General features: G+C 38.9%; 1 protein-coding gene across 2 annotated transcripts in view; it reads right to left on the bottom strand.

Annotated features, from left to right (window-relative positions):
* Positions 1-8,291: 8,291 nt before the first annotated feature.
* Positions 8,292-16,034, bottom strand: part of LOC103714355 (phosphoglucan, water dikinase, chloroplastic) — a 64,216-nt gene continuing 56,473 nt past the window's right edge. Inside the window, exons 14-19 of one of the 2 annotated variants that reach the window (XM_039133857.1) lie at positions 13,711-13,797; positions 13,511-13,597; positions 13,333-13,409; positions 11,458-11,611; positions 11,195-11,324; positions 8,292-9,615 (exon numbers count right to left, since the gene is read on the bottom strand). In XM_039133857.1, coding sequence (XP_038989785.1) covers positions 8,714-9,615; positions 11,195-11,324; positions 11,458-11,611; positions 13,333-13,409; positions 13,511-13,597; positions 13,711-13,797 — 1,437 coding nt within the window. In that variant the 3' untranslated portion in view covers positions 8,292-8,713. Of the gene's footprint in view, positions 9,616-11,194; positions 11,325-11,448; positions 11,612-13,332; positions 13,410-13,510; positions 13,598-13,710; positions 13,798-16,034 lie in introns of both variants that reach the window. The other variant, XM_039133856.1, reaches the window with a different exon arrangement.

The raw sequence follows: 16,034 nt of genomic DNA, 5'->3' as shown, positions 1-16,034 counted from the left end.
AGCTCTTTGATTATTTATCATTAAGTTCAGTTTTTCAGAGCTGATAGTAAATTTTTCAACTATAGGCTTAAATTTGTTAACTTCTTTAGTTAGCCTTTCATTGTCTTCTGAAAGTAATTTATTATTTTTCTGAGTTATATCATAGCTTTCAGCAAGAGATAGATTTTTCTGATTTAGCTTTTTATTCTTTAAACTAAGCTTCTTATATTCTAAGTATAGATCAGAAAAAGCATCATGAAGTTCATCAAATGTAAAATTAGATTGAGTTTCAGCATGTACTTTATCTTGGAATGAGAAATCACTTTGTGTTCCAATACATACCTTATCTTCATGTGCCATAAAGCAAGGATTTTTAATTTCAGTTTGCTGCTCTACTTCTTCGGAGCTAGTTTCAAATTCACTAGAAATATTAGTGCATTCATATTTAACTTCAAGCATACTCCATATTTCCTTAGCAGTCATGCAAAAAGATATGTTATTAAGTTCACTATCATCCAATGCACAATATAGAATATTCATGGCTTTTGCATTTTGCTGAGCCATTTTCTTATCATGATTAGCATTTGTATGTAGCCCATTGACTATGATACTCCATAAATCGTAGTCATGTGCTTGAATGAAAATGCGCATACGTGCTTTCCAATGTGTGTAGTTTATACCATTAAATAGTGGAGGTCTATCAATTAATTGTCCCTCACTCATAGAACATCCCACTTGGGTTGTCATGATCTTTAACTCTTGATTGTGAGATCAATAATTACTATTGGAGCACCTTGCTCTGATACCACTTGTTGCCCAAGGTGACAAGCCAAGAGGGGGGGTGAATTGGTTTCTCTTAATTTTAACTATCTTACTTATGTTAAATGATGAGTTAGTGGAATTAAACAAATCACAATACAAACAACAAGAAGTATAGTGGTTCGGTGCTCTCCTTAGCACCTATGTCCACTCTCCAAGCGACCCCTTGGGAATTCACTATAATCCCGCGGATTACAGTTGGATTGTTTTTCGGGCTCACAATCCAAAAATCTTTACACTTTGGTTTTCCGGATTCACCAAAAATCTATGTTGGTTTTACGGGCTCACCAACGAACCTATGTTGGTTTTACGGGCTCACCAACGAACCTATACAATTGGTTTTACGGGTTCACCAACAACCTACGTTGGTTTTACGGGCTTACCAACAACCTACGTTGGTTTTACGGGCTTACCAACAACCCATGTTGGTTTTCCGGGCTCACCAACGAACCTTTACAATTGGTTTTACGGGTTCACCAATAACCTACGTTGGTTTTACGAGCTTACCAACAACCTACGTTGGTTTTACGGGCTTACCAACAACCTATGTTGGTTTTCCGGGCTCACCAACGAACCTTTACAATTGGTTTTACGGGTTCACCAATCAACCTATTCCGTTGGTTTTGCGGGCTAACCAACTAACCTTTACAAGGAGTTTAATAAACAAAGTAAGAAGATTTAAGCTCCTAGATGAGCAAATATAACAATATAATCTACAAAGAAGAGTTTAGAGAATAGTTATCGCTTGATGTGACTTCTCTCTTCTTTGTCAAGGATGCTTCACTCTTCAAGGGTGGATGGAGCTCTTAATGACTCTTGAAATCTGCTCAACCACTTTCTTTTGACTCTTGAATGAAGCTCTTGGATGAAGCTTGCCTTGCTAGGGTTCTCTCTTGAATGCACTTGATGTATTTTCAAAAGCTTGCTTCCTCTGATGAATACTCCCTCTTAAATACTTCTCCAACCTCCAAATAGTCCTTCCTGACCGTTGGATTGAAGAAACTAGCCATTTATAGCCGTTGGGAGTCCAAAAAGCACTTCTGCACAACTAGCCGTTATGCTTCTGCCCGTGCTTGGGTCGACCCAAATCACTGTTCATCAGATTTGGGTCATCTCAAACTTTTCTTGGGTCGACCCAAACCACTGTTCATCAGATTTGGGTCAGCTCAAACTTTTCTTGGGTCGGCCCTCTCAGAACCACAGAACCTTGCATTTCAGCCTTCCTTCACTTGGGTCGACTCAACATTTCTTTGGGTCGACTCAAGGTTCAGTTGGGTCGACTCAACTTTTACTTGGGTCGACCCTCTCAGAGTTTCCAGAGAACCTTTTCTGTCATGTATTCTGTCATTGTCTTTGGGTCGACCCTCTCACTGTTTGGGTCGACTCAAGCTTGGGTCGACTCAACTTCATCTTGGGTCGACCCTCTCAGTATTTCCAGAGAACCATTTTCCTGAGTCTTTGAGAGGCTTGAGGTTTGGGTCGACTCATGCTTTCTTTGGGTCGACCCAACTTACTGTTCATCTGTGCCATTTTTGCAGAAGTGTGCCAAATGCTTTCTTGATGTGCCGGGGTCGACCCAATCAATCTTGGGGTCGACTCAATCCACACTTTGCTGCAACTCAAGGTTAGATTCATCCAAATAAACAATGAAATGCATTTATACAAATATACTGAGAGTAACAGACTTATAAATGAAGTATCGAATTAACTTGTAACATACTCTTGATTATTGCTTGTTAATCATCAAAATAACACTATCATCCTCAGGGGAGGGTCTTCTTCGCGTTGCCGCCGAAAGTGAGAGGGAGAGAGAGGGCTATTGGGTTCGTACGGGGGTCTTCTTCTTCTTCATTGCCGTCGGAGAGGGGGAGAACCACCGGTCTTCGTCGGGGCTGAGGTAAGAGTCCCTCGCCTTCTTCTCCTCCTCTTTTGATGTTTAGCCTTGGTGTATGGGGTTTTTGAGCCGGCCAATCGCCGGATTTGGATCCAAAACGGCTTGCTCTAGCCGTCGGCGTGTTCGCCGCCGCCAGTCGCCGGGGGTCGCCGGGCTTGCTCCACCACCTCCTGCCGCTGCCAAGGCCGGCCACCGCGGCCGCCTTGGGTTTGATCGAGAGGATAGAAGAGGGGGCAGCGACAGGGGGTCATGGGGTCTCCTGTTTCACCGAAGGAGAAGAAGGGAGTCGGGAGAGAAAAGAAGAAAGAAGAAAAAGAAAAGAAGGGAAAAGAAGAGAGAAAAGAAGAAAGAAAAGAAAAAAAAGAAAAAAAGAAAAGAAAAGAAAAAATATATGTATATATAATAAATATAATAATAAAGAGAGGGGGTGGTATTCGGGTATGAACCCAAACTCGGGGTTTGGCACTCCTGCAGGGCCAGCCATGGGAAGATATTAAAATTTAAGTCTTGGTATATTTATATGTTGTGACGAATTTTAAAAGAAGAATATGATTTTTGAATATTAGGTTCTGCGAGGAATTTGCGGAATTAATTGGATTTGTCATGGATCGCGTTCGCAAAGTAAGTGATGTAACATCTTTACTCGGCAAACTAAATATCTGTTTTACGAATCAAATTATTTGTGATTACGAATTTGATACATGGATTATATGTATATTTTTAGAATATTGTATGATTCTGATTGAACGTATTTGCTTCTGGTTTGAATTGTATTTAATTGCTCTGACATTGTATTTTTCGGCTTGAAATACTGAACATAATGTAAGAAAAGATAATGACTTGAAATAGACTCAGACTTGCAGTCGAGCTATGTTGAGGACCCTGCCAATGGGGGCTAATACATTAGTACCGCAAGAAGAATAGTCGGTGATATGACCCTGCCACAGGGAACATGTGGTCATAGTCCCTGACTGTTGAGTTGAATCTGATAAATTGAAAGAAGTTAAGATATGAATGATATTTGGTTTTGACACTGTATGTTTTTATAACTGAAATATGAAATAGAGAACTAACTGAACTATCGACCTGACTATGTTGAGGACCCCGCCAATGGGGGCAGATACGTTGGCAATTGACTGTCCTGAAGGACTCACCGCAAGAAGATTAGTCGGTGTTGATGACCCTACCACAGGGAACATGTGGTCATAGTCCAGGATCGACATGATAAATTGAATATGTGAAAGAATCTTGAAACCGCGAAAAGAATCTTATGAATTTAAGAAATATTTGACTTATACTTTGGAACTGTATATTTATTTATTTTTCATATATTATTGCTTGATTTATCTAGCTAGAGTGTTCATTACTTACTGGGCTATCTAGCTCATTATACCATCTCTTGTTGTTTTACAGATTTCGAGAACTAGTCTATTGGGGATTCAAAATAGGAGAGCGACTAGAAGGATTGTGGCACAAGTTATCTTAGATTAGGGTTATTTAAGTTGATTTGTTATTATGGACATTTATTATGATTGGTGGACTTTTATTATTTTAAGAACTAGGTTTCTGCATGTTGGTAAATGATTATTCTGCTGCGTATTTAGACTTGTGAGACATTATGACTCGAGTTAGTCAATGGAATAAGATTGCATTTATTCTGTTAAATTATTTTAGAATTACATAATTGAGGTGTTTGGTTTAGATGCCTTGCATGCTCGTGGGGAGGGTTTCCTACGGGTGTGCGGCGGTTGGCGCGACCCCCGGCTCGCGATCTCGGGACGGGGGCGTGACAAAAATAATTATTGAATTATTGGAGGATTAATTAGAAATTAGATTGCTAATGAACTCAATTTGATTGAGTAATTAGGCTTAGGTTGAGCCAAATTAAATAGGATTCAATTTGGGCTGCATCAGGGTTTGACCTAATTGGATTGGGTTCAACCCAAGTAGATTGATCTTGACCCAATTGATGGGACTTGATCCAATTGGATTGGGCTTGATCCAACTCAATTAGAAGACCTTATTTGATGAGGATTATGAGTCCAAATAATCAGAATTGGATAAGAAGAAGAATCCCTAAATTTTAGGAACCCATCCTTATCTTCTTGGAGAAGAATGACACCTTGATTTATCCCCAGTATTTTCCATGCCTATCCTCTTTATTTTTGGCCAAAAATTGGCATGAGAAGAGAGGAGGCATGGGGCTATATTTTCTATAAAAATAGAGCCTCAAATCTTCCTAAAAAGATTTAGATGAATTTCCTAATTTGTAGGGATTGCATGGCGCATGAAATAGGGTGGTCTGCCGCTGAACTTTGGACGCATGAATTCCTATCTTTTAGGGATCCAAAATGTACAAAATTTGGATATGTTTATCTCCTCTTAGCTGCCAAACCACCAGAATTTTTTGGAGATTTTATCAGCTAACTTAATTGGTTAAATTAGGTGTGAGGCGTAGGGGGATCTTTTGGCTATAAAAGACCCCCATGCCTTGGGTTCAAAATATGCAATATTTAGAGGTTTCAAAAAAATTCAAAAAAAATTCTCTAAGGGCCTCCATCCCTTCTTCTCCTTCATCCTCACGTTCATCCTCCATCTCTTTGAAGAATAATCAAAGGTTGAGTGTTTGGAAAGAGAAAGCTTCAGCCACTGCAGTGTTCCTACGTGAGCTAGCACTTCCGCAGAAAACGATCTACCTAGGGCTTCGCATGTACTTCTCGTAGAGGCCATTCGTATGCGTCGCTGCGAATTCAAGGATCAGATCCACAAGTTTCTTTCATCATAAAAGGTATTAATTCTATATTAATCTTTTATTTTGGAGTCAGGGTCTAGGTCCGATTCTCCGAGGTTTTACCCTCCTTTGGGGCTCCTCATAGAGTTATTTCCAGAATCCATTCGATGAATATTCGGAGATTAATCGGAGTAAAGTGTTTACCTTTCAGATCTGATAGTTAATCATGCATAAAGTTTTAGCATAATTGTTTAAACGATTCCGGCATAATCCTATGTATTCTTACAATGCTGATTTTCAGATTTGATCTTGTAAGCATGCACGAATTAAATTGTTTGATTCGATTTTTTCACTACGTTTTTGAAACTTAAAAAGAACTACGTATGGCTTGATCCCCCTTATGAAGGGGTACGTAGGCAATCCGATCAGGTTCAGCCATAGTTTTCAAAAAAAAAAAATTCAGCATGCTTAACACCGAAGAACCTAAGATTCACTTTCATTCCTCTCCGGCGGCAATGAAGGAAAAGGGTCGCCCGTGCTGTAGCTTCTCGGCTCTCCCTCTTCCTCTCTCTCCGGCAACGTGAAGAAGACCCTCCCCCTTTCTTCCTTGGGTGTAGCGGCTCTCCTTCGGTGGACTCAAATGAGAAGAAAAAGGAGCCCTAAAACAGGGGCTCCTTCTTCTTCGGGATGGATCCCTCCATCCCGTTGCCTCACGTGCGGCTTGGGACTAGGCCGGTCAAATGGACCGGACCCAGTTCCGGGGTCTAACAGAGATGGTCGGCCCGCTATCGGAAAGGGTGATGTTTGAGTCGCTTGGTGAGAATGAGTTGAAGGAAAAGGTGGTGCAATTAGAGATTGGAATTCCAGCAAAGAGGAAGATAGAGATGAACACAAAGATTGGAAATCTAGCAGCCATCTTGCTGTGTTTGAGAACATCTATTAGTACCATAAGGTGTTAGGAAGGTATATGGTCAGGCTTTATGTTATTTAATGTTGAATGGTCACGTTATCCCATTTTCTTTCTGCATACTTTGAACAACTCTGCCTGCTTGACTGACCGGACCAACCCCACAGTGCAGGCAGCCAAGTGTCAGATATCATGGTCCAAACTTGCACCCTCCGCCTATCTGGCTATGTCAAAAACAAGGCGCATTTATTAGAAAAGCAAAGCAAAATAATTACTTTCTCCACCTGTGATCTCTATTCTAATCTATCTTAATTTTTAATTGTAGGGTAATAATAACTTCATAGAGCTTATCATCCAATTTCTCTTGACGGCTAATCTTTCAGCAAGAAATTATGAGGTTGACAAATCAAACGAAAGACTTATCTGTGCCTTACTGATTCGTGGGAGAGTGACAGCTTTTAGAAAATGTCTCATCTACTCCTTCCAAACAAGTTATCTATCTAGTGCATTCCAGTACGCGTGGTGTGAACAGCCAAACAAAAACAAAGGTGTGGGCAAAGTTGACTCAGCAAATTGGTGAGAAGCCCTGTTTTCTCTGATGTGCTTAAATTGCAAGGGAATCTATAGCCTGCATACTTCCTTAAAATGTTATCGATTTTTTATTCTAGAGCAGTTTTTAATGCTGCCGATTATTTTCTGCAACAGTGGATTAGATCTATTCATGATCTACAATGATCCGTGCAGCTTGTCCTTTTGTATCAAACGGGTAAGAAGAGGCACTTGACCCATATCATGAAAGGGGCTTTTCCCAGTCACCGCTTGCTCGCTGTTGTAAACATTAATTCGCATTTTACAAGAGTTCACAAATGTGGTCCATGATTTTCATTTGCCAAATAATTTTCCTGTCATTCCGATATCCTCAGGAAAATAGAAAAAGGGAAGTGTATCTTTTTGTAAGCTATTAGAGCTTCATCAAAATAAGATCAAAATTAGTGTGTTAAACTAGATGAACTATGAAGGGTGCAAAAAATAGAGGTCCCCCAACTCCGAGAACAAAAAATCATCATCGAACAATAGAAGTATGAAAATCCTTTACATGGGAGTTCACCATGTACAGAAGACGGAACATAGAGCCTAAATGATTTCCCTTTCATATTCCACATTAACTATACCTGCAATCAAACTCATTCAGCAGCAGAAAGTTGGAAATGCCTTAAACAAATACATTATTAATAACATTTTCTAAGGTCCGATATTAATCATTTAAGAAAATAACTTACTCTAAACAGATCCCAATTTCAGAAGACCTTCAAAGTATATAAAGCTTCGGAATTGTTCTCACCTATTCCAGTTTCTTTTGAAGAGAAATCACCTGCTCCAGTTTGGCATCACAATTACCTCACCTGTTCCACCTCTATGATTATCATCATGCTTGATCATCACCATGGCCACAGGCTCCAGAGCCATCACCTACTCTCGCTACCACACTGGTCCACCATGGGTGCCACCACCAATGCCACCTTCACTATCAGATTCACTGCTTGTTATTGCTACCATCATGACTAACATGGGTGCAAGCACAGTCAGTATTAACCTTATACATGTTTCCAATACTGCCTAGTGCTTCTGTCAGCCATAAGAGAGTAGCCATAACCTGACCATACTCCATTGTCTCATATTGAGAACTAATAACTACTGGGAATGGCTTGCAAGCATAATGCACATGCTACAATCCTACACTAAAAATACCACTACCCAAGCCATTCAAAAAAAGAAAGAAAAGAAAAGTAAAGAAAAGAAATGCTCCACCCAGTAATTCGTATTTCCTATCCGTCCATAATGTTCTATCTCCTAGGTTATGATGCTATATAGTACTAGTCCAGATTATTATCATAGGAAGAAGAGGAGGGAGGAAGGGGGGGCGGAGAGGGAGAGCTGATACATTATCATTCACAAATCCATAAATTTTGGTCCACTAAGACCAAAGGCATACAAATTAAGGGCAAATAATCAATGAATTCTGTAGCACCACTCGCAATTTCATACATTGTTCTTGATTGATAGATGGCATGAATAGTGATCTGAAACTGCTCACAAGTCAGAAAATTATTATTATCCCTACTTAGAATAGGCATCTCAACAAGAGAAAGAAGGCACCGCAGCCATGCAGCGGTGTGAAAAAACAAGAAGAATGCAACTGAAGATATAAGAGCATTAAAACTCCGACTGAATTCCTGTAAGATAGTCCAGTACAGACCTAGGATCCATGCTGAAGTACAGAGTGGTGGCTGAAAGATTGTTGGCAACAGATGCCTCACGTCCAACCTTACTGCAAAAGGTCACAATTGCAAGTAGGCAATTGTATAAAAGGTGATCAACTTTGTCATGGCTGGGGTCTTGTTTGGACTATAAAAATGTCTTTACCAACCACACACCCTTCAACATCTTGCGGGCACCCAAATTTCTGCTCAAGAAAGAAGCCAATGGAACAGAGGCGCTGGCCAAGCTGTCTCCTGAAGATGGAGTCTATGGTTAATGGTTTCTTACTGTAGTCCACAGTTAGATGGATGACTTCTCCATTAGCAGGGCCAGCACTGAGCACCAAAAGTTCCTCACTAAAGTTTGCAAAGGCCAAGGTCTTAACTCTGCCATTGAACTTCCCTGATGAAAGCCGCCATGGAGTGCCACGTGTACCTGATGCAAGTGTTTCACCAAGCCCAGGTGCAATCTCAGCTTCAACAAGTGTGGGGTCGTGGTCTGTTGGGCAGACTGTGTGGAGCACAAAGGAGAGATTTGGGTACAGCATCTCTTGCACCAAAACAGCCATCATAGCATCTTTCTGGGGTACACCAGCTGCCCGGCGGCTTAGAATGGCTCTTCTAGTGTAGAGGGAAGCCCATACCCGGCCCACAGCAGCTCTGAAAACACTCTGGTTCGAAAGGCTGACATTTGGGACTGATTCATACAATCCTGCAGCAGACATACCAGCTAAGTCTTCAACATTGGCACTGGACCTTACTATAAGGCGAGCATTATTTGGAAGGATTTTGGCAATAGCTTCAATAGTTTCATTAGATGGGCATTGGGCTGAAACCAATGCTTGAAGCTTGGAGCATAATTTATCAAGGACACCATTTTCAAGTTTGGCAGTCTCTATCTGTTCTACCAGGGATAGAAATGATTCCAATGAACCATTCTTCTCAAGTGCTGACTCCATTGACCCAAAGGGAATTACTGCACCGGAGGGTACATGGAATGAAGTGGGAACTCCTTGGTCACTGTAAACTGTCATCAAATGAGCCAAATTACAAAAGGGATTGATCTGAACTTAAATTCATGAAATTCCAACAGCTGGTGCCTTGTAATGAAAACTGCTGATCAAATTAACATATAGCAAATGTTTTTCTATCGCTTATAAAGTATTAATATTACATCTCACTTAATTGTTAATTAAACATTGTTGAATTACATATGTACCAATCGGTAGAGTTGATGGAGGTTGGGAGGCATGTTTTGACATCTAAAGATTCCATTCTCAAGATTTGAGAGAACAATCCTCACAATGGCTCATGCAAGCAGTATTCAGAAGATTTTTACTGCTGGTAGCAATTCTGAAAGTCAACTCTCCAAGGTCATCATACTTTATGACTAGTGGTGTCAGTACGTTTTGCAAAGCAGGAAGCAAACCAGTTCACCAGAAACCATAAACTAGTGGGAAAATTTCAACAGGTCCCTGAGTTGCATTAAAGCTACTTAACTTTTATCAGGTGGCTATCAAAGCTACTCAAATCTGGAAGCTAGTGTTGTCCATACTTGAATATTTAAGAAACCTGATTTCTTATTAGAAACAAGTTGGAATAGTCTGCACTGCATGTTCCGGTTGACAGCAAGATTATGGCATCTTTATATGCAAGAGTTGATCGCCTTTTTTTCATGATTTTCCTATTTCAGTTTTATGCTTCACATCAATGAGGAATAGAATTCCACTAAGAGGTGTTTCTGCGATAACTCTAAGAGGGTTTATTGTGAATGCTATTGTCTTCTGTTTGGATGATCCAAGCCTCCAAGCGATGGTCAGAGACATGTGAATCTATCCCTTGTTCATTTTCACCTTCACGATTTTTGAGGATTTATAGAACTATGAAAGAATTGAGTCTTTAGGTTATCAACTGAAATTCATTCAAATTGTTAAAATGATTTAAAATCAATATACAGGATTTGACACTTTCCTTTTTCTAATCATAAAGGTTCCTGCAATACCAGTCACTACATGATATCAGCAACTGATTTTTTATTTTTTTTGACATGCCTTTTTAGATTTCTCACATATGGAGGGAGGGGTTTTGCAGAATCCATCTTCAAGAAGGCATGTATCCTGGAGGGATGGTCGAACAGGAGTTTTTTTATCAACGAAACTGCATTTCAGGGACAAAAACCTCGGTTAGGTTTACGTGTTTAACTTCCTAGAATTTTCCTATGAAGAAGAGTTCTTCAAGTCTTGTGAGAGGGAGCAAAGATATGTGGATACAAATTCACTCTATTAGTGGTTGACTTTGCTGCCTCATCTGCAATAGTACTTGCATCACATAGTCATGGACAGCATTCAGGTTTTGAAAAATTGAAGAGGTCTTGAGATGCTACAATATAAGACCATCAAGCCACTGATATGCTGGTCCATGCTTGTTTGTTTGATTGGGTTTAAGAATCCGTATGCAAATTTTTGAACATTTTAGGAATGAGTCAAAAGTCATCTCTTACACCAGATCTTTTTTATTAAATGAACAGCCTGCACTGAATCTAAGAGACAAAAATATAAATTGTAACTATGAGAAAAATGGATCCATCATTCTATGACTACATTTACCTTTCTCAGAAAGTGCTGCTAGACTTGCAAGCCGACCACATGAAGCAGCTTTAGCACCAGATAATTCAGTGGTTGCTTGGGAAAGCTCTAGAACAGTAGTAGTACTTCTACTATAGGAATATCCATTTTGCTGTAAAATATATTAAAAATTATAAATAACTTATATTCTCTTTTAGAAAAAAGGACTGAAAGATGAAAGCAGGAAGATACTAATATAATATTTGTTTGATTGTTCAATCTAAGAAAAGTGGTACCTTACTCACGTAAGTTGCACTAGCAGCAGGCAGTGAAGAAAGTAATTTTGTGAATTCCTCCTCACGTGAAGCTCCATTACTTGATAAATTTTGAGGTAAAACCTCTTTGTTATCTTTAGATGATAAGGTTGATAAATCAACATGAGAAGCTGATGCTTCCAACCTATTATAAAAAATTAAAAAAAATCAGACTTTAAGCCAAGTTTTTAAATACAGGTACCAAAACCCATACCATTTTTCCTATTGGAGCAGTACCGGTATCGGAACCAGCACCAATGGTATGTACCAAAACTGATTCTAGAAAATTGCAAAACCATCAGTACTAATCAGTATGGTAGCACCGGTACGCACCGATGCATATCGGAACAGCCAGAAGAAACTAGTACAGCTGTTTGGTGTCCCAGCACCCACATTGGTGCCAGTTTCGCCATGGAACTATGTGGTACCCAGTCGTACCATCTCGTTCCAGTAGTTTTTGAAACCATGCTCTAAGCGCATAGAGAACAAATATAGAAGGAAACTGATCAAGAAATCAGGATTAGTTGATGAACCAATTATTCATGCCCAGTAGAAAATTGATAGATTATATCCATGTGCACAACCAACTCACAATGACCAAATAAGTAAAATCTTTATGTTTGAAAAGAGATCCTCACACTTTCTGCAAGACATACAATTCTTAATAATTACACAACGATATGTTAATCTTAATACAATCAACATCACAAAGATGATATGGAAGAGGAAGACAAAAAAGTTCTTTTAGAGGAAGCTCTCTCTATCATTCTAGTTAACTCTCACATAACACATTTATTTTATATTCTTGTTAGATTTTGCAAACAAAATTGTGGTTATGTGCATCACACATCTCATGAGACAATTTGAAATGTTAACAAGTTGCATGACCTTCAAATAGCCAATTAGCTAATGGACAGGATAATACACACAAGTGAATTCATTATCTACTTGAAATATTACAGCCAAGGATACTGTGGTGCACTGTATTCTTACAGCTAGATAGGTGGAGTATCTAGTCCTTGAGAGACTAATCATTGCTCTATTCAAATGAAGGTAGTCTGCGCTTGCACATGGTTGTGGAATATTACATCAAGCTGTCAAGGTTTTCTATATCACTCTTGAAATTTATACTTACTGTTGATCTGATATAGTTACTTTCGGCCAAATTGCGAAGAAACTATTGCACATATAAAGCCTATAGATAAGCTATGATTGAGTCATGAGTTCTAATTGTTTAAAAAGAAATCCAACTGATTCACATAAGATTCGCCGTCTCGATACCGTACTTCGTACCGGTGCCACACTAACACTGTGTCGGTACAATACGGTATGAAATTTTTTCAACGTATCAAGTATCAGTACGACACCTGTACTGGCTAAACACCTTGAAATCATATTTAACTCGAATAGAAGTCAATGATTCATATTGTTTACTGGACTGACTTAAAAATAAGGTCTTTGGATATATGGAAAATTTAAGAGAGAGAGGAGAAAAATTTGTAACATTTTTGAAAGTAATACAGAAGCATTTACCAGCATTTTATAGTAAATATAACCCTAACCATAACCATCAAGCCTTGTCCCAAACTTTTCTCAAAAATTCAAGCCAAACAAGGGACGCCCAGACATTCACAAAAATCAAATTTGGATCCATTCCCTAGCTTTCAACATTTTCTTTATAATTGACTACCAACCTAATGTCAACCCTTCACTTTTCATCCATGCTTGGGACTAGCATCAGCATTGATGTAATTCATTGTGCATATGGTGTAAGTGTGCATGCAAGTGTGTTTCAGTTTGTGTATAAAAAGGGGAAATTCATAAGCAAATACGTAGACAAATGATAATTAGTCAATAGAATATAACCTCACAAATTTCCGTTCAAGCATTTGGATATCAGCAATTTTATCATCATCTTCACATGTCACAAGAATCACCTTCTCCTGCAAAATCATAATTGTGAAATACACAGACTTAAATATCTTTTCCCTAAAGTGAAGTTGCAAAGGAAGCTATAATTTGTAAAAAGTAAAGCATGACTGACTTGTCGGGCCCTAACACCAAGATGTGAAAGGTGTGGTAGCTCTTGTAGAAGTACAACCCCGACAATGTTATCTCCAGCTGCCTTAACCTGTTGCAATTATATTTTCTGAGTTGCAGTCCAACAACTTGCAACAATATGGGTATTAAATCCATGAGAATAAGTACAAAACAATATCTAGAAGAAAGAACTATAATTTTAACCTCTTCATCTCCATCAGCTTTATTTACTACCAGGATAAGAGGTCCTTTAATAGATGAAGGCAAGGAACCCGGAACGATGCTTTCTACCTGCAGCATACAATACAGCACTTTAATGTGATAATCATGTGTAGCATTTTAAAGCTAGAGAGAAAAGTTTTTGAAAGAACGGAAATTGGATTATCTTCTAATATATTAAGTAGTTTAAAAACAAAACCAAGGATTGAAATACTGAGGATTGTACCATATCAAACAAGGACAGGTACAACATGCACCATGTTAATGATCACAGTCTAAGGTCCGCCGAATCGGTACTGGAACCTGTACCAGTAGCGCCTAGTACGGTTCGGCACCGTACTGAATCGGTAGGGTGTGCCGGTCAGTACTGTACTGAATCAGTAGAGCCTGCCGATTCACGGACCGGCACACCCAATTCCTTTTTTTGGAGTTCTCAAAAAAAAATAATTGGTAATCACTCTTTTTGAACTTTCTCAATGAATTTAATTTAGCGTCCAGGCATGGAGCAAGGCCTTCACTTAATCTAATGGGACAAAGTTCATAGTCCTAAGCATGTAATGGGACTTGCATTCCTATTCCCACTATATGAAAGAGAGCTTACACTGTAAGACAGCAGGTTAAGTAACCAGGCACAAGAAGAACCTATGATGTTAATTTGTCCATGCAAATTATAAACTTAAAATTGACTAGATAGATTATAAAGTACTAGTGGGCTGTTCTTGGGCTTGGCATGCAATAAGAAGGTCAATTCAGATGTCAGTTGGAAATTACACTACAGGTGATATTTTTTCTGATCCCCAGATTGATAATCTACCTCTGAACAGCACTCGGTGGCAGGTGTGAAAGGCTAGAGATGATGAATTATTTCAGCACCAACTCATCAACCTCACTAGGTGCTCAGAACAGCAGAATACTCTCAGAACCAGCCGTTAACTAACAATACAGGACCAGGGAACTGCAGCACTTCATCTACAGCCAACTCTTGAACAGTTTAGTCTCTTGGGTACCCCCAGTAACCAGGTTGTGTTAAAGTGAACTTTGATGTCTCTGTAAAGGTTCAGAAAAGAAGATGCTGAGTTCAAGGTCTTGAAGGCTGAACTTATACATGTCAAAGATTTTTCTGCTCTACTAGCGGAACTAAGAGCAGCTTGGAAGGGATTATAGGAAGCAGTTAATATGATTCATGCTCAAGAAGTCCACCTTGAAGGTGATTCTCCGATGCTAGTTCGTTGAGTACAAGGCACTCTTATGTTCTTCATCTGTAGATACTTCTCTGAGATAAATGGAATATCACTTCCAATATTCCAGGAGTAATTGTGACCCACATATATGCAAGGAATCAAGCACTGATTGACTTGTGGATCAGGGAGCTGAGATTGCAGGGAGAAGACAATTGATTGAACTTCTAATTTATTTTCTTTATGTTGTTCAGACAGATGCCTATAGATTGACTTTTTCTTTGAGATGTATTTTTGGAGATTTACTTCCCCTTTGCTTACCAAAAGAAAATTGTTGGGTTCTCTACAACAGCCACAGAAGCATGATGTTCTAAAACTCCTTTCACTTTCTGTCACGGAAAGTTTTGCTTGGGTTTTCTTAAATTACTTAAATGTTCATTGTAATCAACAAAAAGAAATACTAGGCAACTAGAGAAATGACTTAACTACATATATTACAGGAGAATACGCATCCATTAATTACATGTACATAAACTATCTAATCAATATTCAGTATTTGCCTGTTTCTTTTAAATTCAAATGACTTGGCATTCAAAGCTTTCACTAGAGTCAAAACAAAATTTTTGCATGTCCCTAACAAGTGGGATTTTAGCATAGTTTTGATGGAAAGATAGAGGTGGGACAAATGATTAAGAATTTATTTAGACTTGAATCACTGGAAGTAAAAAGTATTTAACTATCATTAAGACATCAAATGGCCTATGAAGTGGAGATCGGAAATTGCCACCACTACATGTGGGCTCTTTGTGTAGATCCAATGTTATATATCATAACTACTATTGTCACACCTAAGATGCATTTTTGCAACAAGTTCAAAATCTTGATCACACACATCTTCTTCCTTAATGCTCATCAATGCTCCTAATAATGTATCATATGTATTCTGCAAGATGATGATGACCATATGTAGTTTCTTTTCCTTCATAAGCTCCCTGCTCCTGTCAGAGAAGAGGCTCCATTATCTACACCTAATTGATTATGAAAAAAATTTAGTCTTTGTTCGCTTACCCTCTCTTAGACCTTCAATATGTAGCTTTTAGTAGCTGACATGGCACTGAGCCCATAACTTGT

Source organism: Phoenix dactylifera, chromosome 14, assembly GCF_009389715.1.
Source record: "Phoenix dactylifera cultivar Barhee BC4 chromosome 14, palm_55x_up_171113_PBpolish2nd_filt_p, whole genome shotgun sequence".
In the NCBI taxonomy this organism is placed as follows: domain Eukaryota; kingdom Viridiplantae; phylum Streptophyta; class Magnoliopsida; order Arecales; family Arecaceae; genus Phoenix; species Phoenix dactylifera.
This window is presented reverse-complemented; position numbering and strand designations above follow the sequence as displayed.